General features: G+C 42.6%; 1 protein-coding gene across 1 annotated transcript; it reads left to right on the top strand.

Annotated features, from left to right (window-relative positions):
- Positions 1-2063: 2063 nt before the first annotated feature.
- LOC118789469 (protein boule-like) lies at positions 2064-8228 on the top strand. The gene is made up of 11 exons (XM_036545903.1): positions 2064-2112; positions 3311-3448; positions 3731-3822; positions 4289-4343; positions 4682-4757; positions 5868-5995; positions 6511-6598; positions 6856-6896; positions 7021-7149; positions 7555-7653; positions 8070-8228. The coding sequence occupies exons 1-11, from the start codon at positions 2095-2097 to the stop codon at positions 8226-8228; spliced, it is 1023 nt and encodes a 340-aa protein (XP_036401796.1). The 5' UTR covers positions 2064-2094.
- The last annotated feature ends 4115 nt before the right edge of the window (positions 8229-12343 follow it).

The raw sequence follows: 12343 nt of genomic DNA, 5'->3' as shown, positions 1-12343 counted from the left end.
CAGTAAAAAAAGGTATGATAAAGATATAGAGAAATATGTCCAGGGAAGAGGAAGAGTGTAAGCAAGAGAGAGAGCGAGAGGGGGGCTCAGTTCACTGTTAATGATACTGTCCTGGAATGCGAGGGGTGGCATTGGAGGCCACTCTTTCCCACTCTCGTTCTCGGGTCCTTATTACTCTCTCTATCCCTGAGAACCATGGAGACGTGCCTGTCTTTCGCTCCTGATTGACTGATTGATTGAATCTTCCAGCCTGGGACCCCTCTTCACCTCCTCCCCCCCCCTCTCCCCAGCCCTGTGACTCGTGTTCTGTTGAGGCAGGTAAGTCAGCCACTGGGACGGCATGTGTTTGTAACAAAGCACCATGGAACAGCATGACACAGCATGGCATAGCTTGCCTTCACCTGCAAAACAGTGCAGTACTGCAAGGTTTCAACCTGCTACATTTTTCTCTAACAGCTAGCTACTCCCCTAATGCCATTTCATAATCATTTCATAAAATGGGGAAATAGCATATACTCAGCTGCTGTTGTTACATTATTATGTGTTTAATGCGTGTATTATGTGTTTAAGGACTGATGACATAGGCATACAATGCTGAACAAACAAAAGAATATACTAATGTGCAACACACACATAACTACTACAGATATCACACAGCATCAGATGCCTTAAATTAATGCATCTTCTATCCATGAACGTGGGTGGCTATGTTACAAGTTTATTGCAAGTTCCTATAGCCCGAAGTATGAGTTGCTATGCAAAATGTGTCCCTCCTTTGAACTCCAGAACAGAATGAGAATGTAGCAGGCAGTGAACTACATACGTCAGTGAGCATGACGGCTAAAAAGCAAATGCACTCACATAACTACTGCAGGGAGGGCCACATTGACTAACAAAATTGGACTGATGATTTGAGAAAATGCTTAGGGACCTCCATGATATATATATATTTTTTGTTCGGGTCCTGTCTGATCTGTGTATAAACAAAAACACTCTTCCTGCTTCTCTCTGTCTCTCACCCACCTCATATTTGCAAGTGGCAACAGAGACGAGGGTGATTTGAAGACAGCAACAGGTGCTATACGCGTCTAAATCTCCCCCAGCCCCCAAGTTCTCTTAAAGAGCCCTCCTTCTCCACACAGTCAGTAAGCCACCAGGCATCACCTCAAATTCCCAAACGCCTTCTCTTGTACCAGCTATCTAGCATGTTCAGTTGCATGTTGCTCGGATCCTTCTGCCATATTTGCATTTAAATGTTACAATAGTGCTTTCTTTTTGAGTACCTGGTACTTCTTATGACTGCTTTATAACAGCAATTCACAAAACTGGTTGATTATTATTATGATTTGTCAGCACTGTCCACCACGGGTCAAGATTTTGAACTAGGTTATCTAAGACAGCTGATTGACAGAAGCTTGCTACCTACCCATCTAGGTAAAAACTCAATCTGCTACAATAACGTGGTATCATCTCAACTAACTTTCTTAGCTAGCTATCCATAGCTAGAGTGAGAGTTTGCTAGCCTCATTGTTATAGCTCACCTCAGTTATAAAATATATAATATATAATAATAGGTCAAATATAGCCGCATGACAGAGAGCAGAGTTTTGGTTTCTAGCAACCAGCCATCACATAAATTCTGAAGATGGCGTCTCCCGCCAAAGTATGGTCTGTCTGTCAGTAACTCATCGGATCATTCCATTTCGTTTGTTGTGGAGGGGGGAGAACACGGATTTTTCCCATTTAAAAGTATAATAGTAAAATATATTGCAAAAATTCTCATAACTCTTCTAAAAAAAATAATTAAGCTCAAATTTAGTCGAAAGTCTAGATGGCGTGGCCGCCATTATCTGATAAATTTAGGAAGTGACATTGGTTCAGCTTTTCTCTCTCGCCAGTAGGGAGAGCTGGACAGAGCAGGCGAAACAGCGGAGAGGGTCTCACGGCGGCCGGGAGGCGATCATTCGAGGAATGATCGACGGTGGCTTCGCGGAACTCAGATATCTAATTGCTTTTAACTTCATTTATTTCAGCTATACTTAATTTGTTTTACTTTCTGCCCTAGATTAACATTCAATCAAGCCGATTCCAATAATGGAGAACGAAGCAACCGTAAGTAGCCAGTGTAATCTGTAAACGAGTAAATTGTGAAATCAGGCCGACTGGATAATTTTTTTGCTAAACAGTCACGTTTTGCGTTTAAAATATTGATATAGTTTTTAGTTATCTTATCGATCAGCACTTTGAAGTGAAGAAAACGAGTTTGTTTTGCTGATACCTTGCGTTTCCGTCAGTTTTGTAGTTACCATCCGGCTAACTCGCTAGGTAGTGAAGTATATGTAGCTAGTTTTAGTACTAGCTAGCCGTAATGCACTTTTATGGGTGTTGTCAGTTTCGAGTTAGCTATCTTTTATTGTAATGTTTAACTTAAGTTAGGTATTTCAGTTGTGCACCTAACATCAGCCCGCTAACTTAAAACTAGCGTAAGCTAGCTAACCCGTGAAACTGCTGTTTTTATAAGCAAGCCAGCGAAATTTAATAGATTTGTAGTTAGCTAGCAGCTTGGCGTCTCTTGTGTAATTAGTAGCGACCGCTGTCTTTTGTAAAATATAGAGGTGCCAGCATTTGTAACGTTAAGATGGATAGTTAGCTAGTTAGTTATTACAATGTAACTGTTAGATAGCGGGCTATGTTACCTATAGGTGACCTGGGTTTAAGAGGTAAATACAGACAACGACAGATTGAAAGATTAAATACTTGAGTAACAGTGCAGAACCAAGACGAATGTTTTGTCTTTTTAGGTCCAGTAGACTAAATAAGCGTGTAAAGAAAAACCTGCCTGCATGGTTTTATCACCATTTTGAATTAATGTTAAGTTTATTTCAGTTTATTTTGAAATACGTCTGCCTGATTAAACATTAAGGTCGCAAATGAATGTGCATTATATTTCGATGTGATAATTCAATGAATTCCACATTTGTGGGCTGCAAAATACAGAACAAAAATAAGGGAGTGCTAAGGTACTGGTGAATATGCATCAACTGCAGCAAGAGACAGTTCCTTCCGTCACTTTCTAGGCGTGGTTTTCAAAGGAATAATAATCTTAGCAGCGAATGTAGTGCTCTTCAGTTTGGGGCTTCAGCTATTAAGATCCTGGGTGGAATAAAATTTGGCCTCTGAGATACGAAGATGGTCAGCATTTCTGAGGCAGCCTGTGTGAATGCACTTATTGAAAGTGTTTTTGGAGTGCTATAATTCCTCTGCTGTTTTAAACAAGTTTGTCAGAATTTGAAACTCCATTTTTCCGCAGTTCACCTGCAGCCAGACTCAGACCAGCAGCCCCTCCCCCGCGCCTGTGTCCCCTTGCCCTAGTGTGCCCCCCCACCATGCCCCCCGTTACGGCACAGTCATCCCCAACCGAATTTTTGTTGGAGGAATTGACTTCAAGGTGAGTCATCCCCCCTTTTCTATCTCTCTCACTGGTCTCAGTTTCCACTCATGAATTATACATAAAGTGTTTCTGTCATTTACTTGGAATTTTTCAGACAGTAGCCATTTTTGGGCTCTGTGCTTTGAATCTGTTTCATGTATCCTACTTGAATCAATATTCAGCTAATGTTGGAAGTAATGCTTGCATATTGTATAAAGCCTAAAGTATGATTTCACACATATGAAAGTGAATGAATTTATGCTTGTGTGTGTGTGTGTGTCTGTGTCTTTGTCCATCTAGACAAATGAGAGCGACTTGAGGAGGTTCTTTTCGCAGCACGGCACAGTGAAGGAGGTGAAGATCGTCATTGACCGTGCTGGGGTGTCCAAGGGGTGAGTTCCCTGCAGGGGGTGTCCAGCAGGTTTCCCAGTGCATTAGAACTCCAACACCTGGACATCATGTGGAGAGGAAGGAAATAAGTTCAATCAAGATAATAATGTGTAGAATCAGGTTATTAAGTATCTAGTTTGGAACACAATGTCCTTTGACACTGGCTTGCAGGTCTAAGAACACCAGAGAAACACTGGTAAGGTGCCAGTAATATTGTACCCTTATTTTTCTGTTCTAAATGTGGGATTTTCAATTGTAGTGGCAGATTGCTTTTTGTTAGGAAATGGCAGAAAGATGAAGGTGTGAGTCTTGGATAGGGCACTGCTGTTGTACTCTTGAGAAAACTGCTTAAAGACTGATTTTTTTAAGTGAATGTCCCCGTTTATATATGCTTATATGTAGAATGAAACCCATGTAATGTTGTAAGTGAATAACAATAATGACAGTGATTATGCGCCTGCTTCGTAGGTACGGCTTTGTGACCTTCGAAACCCAGGAGGAGGCCCAGAAGATTATTCATGACGTAAGCATGAGTCCATCTACAACTCACACTTTAATCCAGAGAGGTCCCTAAATAAACATGGAACACGACACACCAAAGACGCTACAGTGGAAAAACCCCATGCTGGTGGATAGAGGCCTCCACTCGAGGGATGCCCTGCTGTGGGGGGGGGGGGTCGTGGGTAGCAGTTGCAGATACAGAGCAGAAGGTGCTTTTACACCGCTATTTCTGATGCGGGGAAGATTACCCTGACCGGCCGTCTTACATGCATGTGCTATTCAGCGCTGTATGCATTACACAGGCATGTGTGTGAGTTACAGGGCCGTGCAGGTGACCCTGTCTGTCTTTATCTTTAACAGGCTGACAGGTTCTGCTTCAGAGACAAGAGGCTGAACATCGGCCAGGCCATCCGCAAGCAGCAAGTGGGAGCTGCCCGTGAGTACCCCTACTCACGTCAGTGCTGCTGTGGTAGTAGTCGTAAATTACTTGTATATTACAGTATATTACATTACATTAAATGACATCATTATCATTTAGCAGACACTTTTATTTAGAGTGACTTACATAGGTCACAATTTTTACATGTTATCCAACATGTAAGCAATTTAACTAAAATAAATTTGTGAAACTAAAATAATTATGAAGAACAAAGCTGTTGGAAACAGTTTGCTAAAGACAAACTGAAGGAAAAATGGGTAAATAAAGGAAGATAAAAACACAAATGGAGTCTTTTATCTACACAGGAAGGGAGAGGGGACAAGAAGTTTGCCCATGATTAACAACATGCTGAGTTCTGCGTTAATTGCTGAGTTCTTGTGTAGAAAGAACAGTGGACCTGTTTTGGTTTTCTAGCTTTTGCGTGTAACCCAGCATCAGAGCCTGTGCATTGTGAATTATAGGTTGTCTGAGTCAGTGAATGCCCAGTGAGAGTGATCCGCTCATTCATCAGAAGGGCTTCTCTCCTTATATCCTTGTGCTTGTTATATAAATTCACTAAAACACTGAAATCTTCACTCCAAAGAATTCATTGTCAATGGGATGTGCCATCTTAAAATGCTTTCAGTTCCTTCTTTTAGTGTCATGCGATTGTGTGGTGACGTATGTGGAACTTGTTAAAGGCTTTGAAAGTGAGCGCTAGATTGGTTTTTTATCTGACGCCAGCCTCTCCCCCTTCTCCTTCTCTCAGCATATCTTATGAGCGCAAAATCTGTTTACGGTTTCCTGTCATGACTACAGGTTCAACTGCTGAGCTCATTATGCGAAGGGCAAGACTATGGCATTTCAGTCTCTCTCCATTGAAAGACAAGTGTTGTCTGCTTAGAAGAATCTACCTCTGAGCAGTAGCATTTCATGCCCTGGCTTTTACTACATCTGAAGATTAATTTTGTTTGTCTTTGAGGGGGTTTGTACAGTTCCATGGCTCTGTTTCTGAGCCAGCACAGTGAAAGTGGTCGCTGTTTGGAGTGTAGGGGTTTGATTAGCTATGTCCCTCTACACATATGTGGCCTTCAGCAAGTGGCTTCCTCGTGTCCAGTCCCAGTCCAGGAGTGGCCCTGCCGCCTTCTGGGGGCACCATGTACCTCACTACCTCCACGGGGTACCCCTACACATACCACAACGGGGTGGCCTACTTCCACACCCCCGAGATGAGCCCCCCGGCCCACCATTGGCCTGTGAGTCTAACGCTGCCCTGCCTCCTCACACACTGACAGCATCGCTGACTTCTGTTACAGTATGCCAGACAGCAGCCTACATGTGTTTGGAGCTGATGATTTGGGTCCAAGCTCTGTGTGCATCAGCTTATTTCACATGCATGGCATGGGATGAGATGCAGGATATTTCTGAAGTTATTTATGAAAGTGGAAAAAGCGTTGTATGTTTTTTCACTTACACTTGGGGTCATTTAGTCAGAGTATGTACAGTGTTGTTTTTACATTGAATTTTTAATTGTTAATGTTCCATTGGTCAAACAGAGAGTCCTATGAATTCAACATATATGCTTGTCACAAAATTTCTTTTATACAGAAAACAGTACAGCTTCTAAGTTCATGTTGTTATGACTACGTGTGTGTGGTTGTAGAGGTATTGCTTGCCATTAGTTCAGATGTCAAATAAATGTAAATGTAAAATGTCAAGGCTGCCAGACTGGATTTGTGTGTGTGCCTCTGATCCTGACGTGTGTCTCTAGCCGCGGTCAGTGTCCAGCTCTCCTGTCATGGTGACTCACCAGGCCCCACCAGTCTACCCACAGCCCACCTACCACCACTACCAGGTGAGTGTGGTTCACCATTCCACAGCCAGCTCAGCGTTGCAGCCACACTGTAGCCATGTTGCAGGTTCTGTTTAGGAGTGTGTCAAAGCTCTGTCCTTCTTCTGTCTCTCTCTGATTGAGTCAGTGTTCTGCTCCTCTGTTAATCTTTGATTGAGTCATAGCTACATCCCACTCTGATTGAGTCAGAGCTCAGTCCCTCCGTCCCTCTCTGACTGAGTCAGAGCTCTGAGCTGCTCTTTGTGTCTCTTTTTTAGGCCCCAGCCCAGTGTGTCACAGGACCTCTGCAGTGGAACATGTCCCAGGTACAAGGAGGGAGACTCTGATGACTGTGTGTGTGTGGACGGGGTGGGAGGGAGTAAGTGCATGTTAAAAGGTGTGTGAGGGACACAGCGTAAGCTTATGCTGAAGGTGTTGTGTTTGCCTCAGTCTTCAGTTTCCTCCAGCCCCCTGCTGTATGTCCAGCCCTCTGAGCTGCACTACCAGCCCATGGAGCTGCCCTCCGACGGGGGCTGTGTCCCCCCAGCCATGCCCCTGCTGGAGGCCACCGTCCCTGAGGTAGAGCTGTCACACACTCCAGCACACAGCACTCGCACACGGCATGTACTGGAAACGCATTCATACACAGACATACACACCAACACACTGACACACAGCATGTACTGGAGACACATTCTCGTATACCGTCATACACACCAACACACTGACACATAGCAAGCACTAACAACACATTTATACATGGTAATACACGTCAACATACTGACACACAGCAAGTACTGACAACACATTCATACACAGTCACACACACACCAACACAAAGGCTCAGAACACATTCTGACAACACATAATACAACTGTGTAAACTATGAGATCTGCAGTGTGTGGGAATCAGAACACAGCAAGTGTCTGCTCTTCAGTATGTGCTGCACACTCACTTTCCCCTCCCTATGTGTTGGCATGGCAGCCCTATTTGGATCACATGGTGCAGCCAGCCTATCATCAGGTTTATGCCCAGGGTCCTGGCGGAATGGCACCTCCCATCATGCCGCAGGAACAAGGAAAGGTCAGAGTTCATGTTTTTTTTTTTTTTAATCTCTATTGTTCTTGTATTCTCCAGTTTTCAAGACCATTTTCTTTTTTGAGCTGGGTAGCTAATGATACCTCACCTTGATTAACTTAAATATGAGGAAGCTGGAAATTATTGTTTTTGTAATGTTTGCTGTAATTTTCTAATGTTTATCACTTTAAATACAGTTTTATTACAAACTCTTCAAAATGGTCACCGTAGTATCTTTGGGCGCTCTTTGCCCCTCACCACCTGATCCAGGATCTTATTAACTAATTCTAAGCCTTACATTCAGCCCATTGTGAAGAAAAGATGGCGCTGATCTAGGATCAGCGTGTAGCATGGATTCTGTCTGCATCCTTCCCGGCGCCTGTGTTCAGTGTGCACCCCCCCCCCCCTTTTGGTCCCCTCAGGAGCAGAGGTTCCATTGTGTGAGGCGAGGGTACCCCTACTCCCCGGGCAGCCTGAAGCCTCGTTACAGCCGCAGTCCCCACTGTGCTCGCCCTCGCAAGGAGTACCACCCTGACGTCACCAACCTGTCCCCTCCGCCCACCAACGAGCCCCTCAATTAGGAAGGGAAGGTGTGTGTGTGTGGGGGGGGGGGTTTGCAGGGGGCTGCTCCCTGCGAGATGAGGTCTCTGGAGGGGGGGGAAGATTTCCAGTTTGACTGGAAATAACAAGCAAGCCTTACCCCAACGATATCAGCCTCTTGCTCATCCACTCCTGAAAGGCTCTCAGTGAAACTCCTCGCATCTCTTCCTGTTCCTCTCCATTATCAGTTCACACTATCACACTGCATTACACTGATTTGAAAAGACACCACAGGTGACCCCCCCCCCCCAGTGTAGCAGTGCTGTCTGGCCTTGGGTCAGCCTCAGCGATGCCTTCTCGTTGGTTTACCTGAACATTGCCATCGAAACCGGGTTGTCCTTCTCAGAGCACAAGGCCACACCTGAGATGGCCTTCAGGCAGGACTTCCCCTTTCCATGAGCTTGGGTCAGAGATGAGAAGCAACCCAAGGACAGCATGCACTGCTGTAGCAGGCAGACTTGGATATAAGTGCATTAATGTGTATATTGTTTGAGAAGTGTCAGCTATTGATCGGTCTGGACTGGGAACGTGACCTCCATTACACATTAGGGTACATTTCAGTTTCACTGAGGTACAAGCTCTGAGACAGAATGTTTTTCTCAATACAAACACTGGAAGACATAAGGTAATGACAATGATTTACTTTTTTGTGCCAGTACACTTCATGTTAGACAAACGCCACCTGGTGGTGATTTGCAGCTGCCACATGACTGCATTTCTCCTACTACAGGAGTTATTTTCAGCCCCTCAGAAGTTTTTCTTTGTCACTATCCGTTTTGTCATTTCAGAATAACATAAAGATGTTTAAGATTAGTTTAATTTTATTAGAACAACCAGCTTGCATGACTCCCATCCATATGTAAAGAAACATATAAAAATGACCATTTTAGAAAAATATGTTAAAAAAAATTATATTCAAAATTATATTCAAAAAAGAATTTGAAAACGTATTGTAATTAGAACATTTTTTTCAAGGAAGTTATTTTGATTGTGAATGGTTTACTTTGTTATACTGAAAAAGTGTTGGGTAGAAGTATCGAGTTTTCCCCTTTTGGGCAGCAAGTCACTGTTAAAAACTGAAAATGGAGCTTGTCTCAGAAGCGGTATATCAAAGACAAAACAGACCTCGCCCTCAGTCCATTTATTCAACAGCAGGGGGCGCTGTGTAGTTACGTATTGCATCTGGGGTGTTAAGGAAACCTCGAATGAGAACATCTGTGAACCTTCACAGTGAAACTGTGTGTGTGTGTGTGTATGTGTTTGGAGAAGTATGTTGGGGGGGCAGGAATGTGTAAATCCATTTCTGGGCTGTGTGTGGACACCTATTTCTGCTAAAGCAGCACTAGCATTGAGCAGGCAGGACTGGTTCTCTTCACGTTGGTTTTGGCCTTAAGGTCATATATATACCACAACTGCCTGTATGCGTTATCACTCCCTTAACTGATGGAGGTTACCTTACTGACACAGGACCATTTTTTACGCAACTACACCCATCAGTACCCACAACATGGTCCAGCCAAGCGTTTTGCGCCCATTCAGGCTCAGTGTCGATCATCTAGCCGTTGGTCAAGCCGCAGTTCACGACTTACCTGAAAAAGATTCAGGAATGCCCCATGTCAGTTCTCTCGGTTTCAGTAGCTCCGCATACGCCTTAGCTTTCGTCATGCCCAGACAACTGTCAGTCACAAAAAAGCTGTACATTGTTCATCTCAGGTTTTGGAAGTGCTTTTTTAGGCCAACGCCATGGCGGTTGAGGTGACGTCATTACTGTTGTTTTAGCATTAAGGGAACGGGTGTGAGACTAGAGTTTGTTTTCAGGTTTCACACTGGGCTCATCTTGTCTGTGTAGAAATGTGGATTCTAGTCCTTGTGCTTACCAGCAAACATTTGCGTTTCTACCAGAGTTACGAAGAAGGAAAAAAAGCATTACAAACCTCTGACTTAGGGTAGATCAAGTGTCTTATATTATGTTTATGTTTAGGTTGCATTTCTCATACCAAGGTCATTGTGAAGAGAGCAGCAGATATCTATCCAAGGGCAATCAGGATGGGGCCTTGGCTTGAAAGTCTAACTTTTCTACTTACCTCTCCAAAGTTTAACTTCGCTCTTATGCCAGAACAAATGTAATTTGTATGTCGGCAGTTCGGTTTGTAAAGCATAGCTTTGTTTTTTGAGATTTTGATCGATTTGCAAGGTGTATTAATAGGATAGAAAATGATGGAGTCTGATGTGGGTTATTCACTTTTAGTTTTTTACGGCTGGAAGTATGTATTAATAATACCATGGAATGCTTTGATTGCTTGTTTTGAATACTGAAGGAGGCTCCATTTAACGTAAAAAAAACTGCAGACAAATGTTGCCACAAACCTATATGGTTAAAATGTTAGCTACACAACCTAGTTATTGACAAGGTTTATCAGTGGAAATTGTGATTGTGGGCTATACTTCCATCCTCGTTTGAGCCACTTTATCTTTAAATGGCCACCTTTTGAATGTGTATGTACATTTTCATTTACAACTGTGAATATGTATTATTTGTGGAAGAAAACTATTGTGCTCTGTCTTTTGTTTTGTAGTTTATCTATCTTTTGTATCCTCTGTTTTGACATATGCCTTATTTCAGATTCTGCTCTTGTTGAAGTAACTTCACACCATTGATACAGAAGGGTTGGGAGTTACATTGTGTGTGTTAGAAGCAATTAGTGGTGTTAATGTGAAGATCCCCATTTTTATTTCTCTTGTTATTTTCATGAGACCTAAGAGTGTAAGCTGAAATAGCCATAGTAGCTGGTGCTCACCCAATTGACTATCAAGTTAGTTATGCTTCCTCAATTTATTTTTAGTCTTTGGGGTTTTGTATACACTGTAGGGACTTATTTTTCTAAGTTTAATCAGAGAGAAATTTGAGAAATTGTTTTTGTACGGAATCTATCACATATCACTCAGCTAAAGCATACTTAAGTGTCGTTCATAAAACTAAATTTAGATATTTTTAGTAATTATCACACTGTGCAAAGTATTTTGGTAACATATTTTATACAGATTCTTATAAAGTCTTAATGTCTTCAGTAGAGAAAATGAAGCAATATGAGGGAGGATTTGACAGTCAATATTTCGGAGACTGCCATACATTTTTGTAGGGATTATTAGCATAGAGTGTTATTGTAGTGTTGTAAAAAAGATCTGGTGATTTTAAAGAGCAGCCAATGTGGGGTCACTTTAGCTATTAATATTAACAAACAAAGCCAGTTTTCTGTCTAATGTTTTATGGGGTCATGCTGTGTTCTCACAAAATCTGGTGCTTCTCTTTTTTTAATAATCGAATAATTGACAATCCCCGCCTTGTCCAAAAGCTCATCTGTATCATTGAGAGAATGTCTTGTGTTTCCTGGATTTGACCTATATTCTTAGTGACCTGCTCTTTTGAACGCAAAATCTCTTAGTACAGTTTTTTTTTTCTTGTTATGGTTTTATTTATCTTGGGAGATGTGGGAGATGCGTTCTCTCCAAATTTCAAGCGTCAGCGTTCATTCAGATGTGCTCCAAAGGACGTGCACGCTCAAGGATTTATGCAAGAGGGGCTTTTCTTATCTTTCCTCTTATTTGTGTCATTCCTCCACTTCCTTCCTCCCCCTCCGCCCTTTGTTCATTTTCAGGGAGAGAGAAGCTGTCCAACAAACCAGCCGGCACACAACCTGTCTACGGCACTGGCATCAGTGTCACAGGTTGGTGCGGAAAACTGGTTCAGTTCAAGGTGTTCAGTTTAATACTTAAAAAGAAAAACGAATTAAAAAACAGTTAAGATTAGATTTAGGTAACAGCACTGCCTGTTCACAAACCACCTTATTTCTACTGATTTTTCACTGAGTTGTCTGTGGTAATCTGTTTTGTCCGAACTAAAAGAAATGGCATTTTTCATGGCACCTAGAAGTTAAAGTGTAAGGTGCATTTTACTGTCATAGTTCTGCCTGACTGAGCTTCTTGTTTCTGTGATCTCTGTCTGAGCTGATTCATATTATTACTTGTCTGAATGTAGTGTTTGTCCTGAGGGGAGTCTTATTTTGGCAAAATGTTAGAAAACTATTCTCAGGGGTGC

The sequence above is a fragment of the Megalops cyprinoides genome, chromosome 14, assembly GCF_013368585.1.
Source record: "Megalops cyprinoides isolate fMegCyp1 chromosome 14, fMegCyp1.pri, whole genome shotgun sequence".
NCBI lineage: Eukaryota > Metazoa > Chordata > Actinopteri > Elopiformes > Megalopidae > Megalops > Megalops cyprinoides.
Note: the sequence above shows the minus strand (reverse complement) of the source record. Positions and strands in the feature narration are given on the sequence as shown.

Excerpts from the sequence above, each read along its gene's own strand:
- LOC118789469 (XM_036545903.1), top strand. Across the intron at positions 6,897-7,020 it reads TGCAGTGGAACATGTCCCAG|TCTTCAGTTTCCTCCAGCCC; the intron begins GTACAAGGAGGG and ends TGTTTGCCTCAG. Across the intron at positions 7,654-8,069 it reads TGCCGCAGGAACAAGGAAAG|GAGCAGAGGTTCCATTGTGT; the intron begins GTCAGAGTTCAT and ends TGGTCCCCTCAG.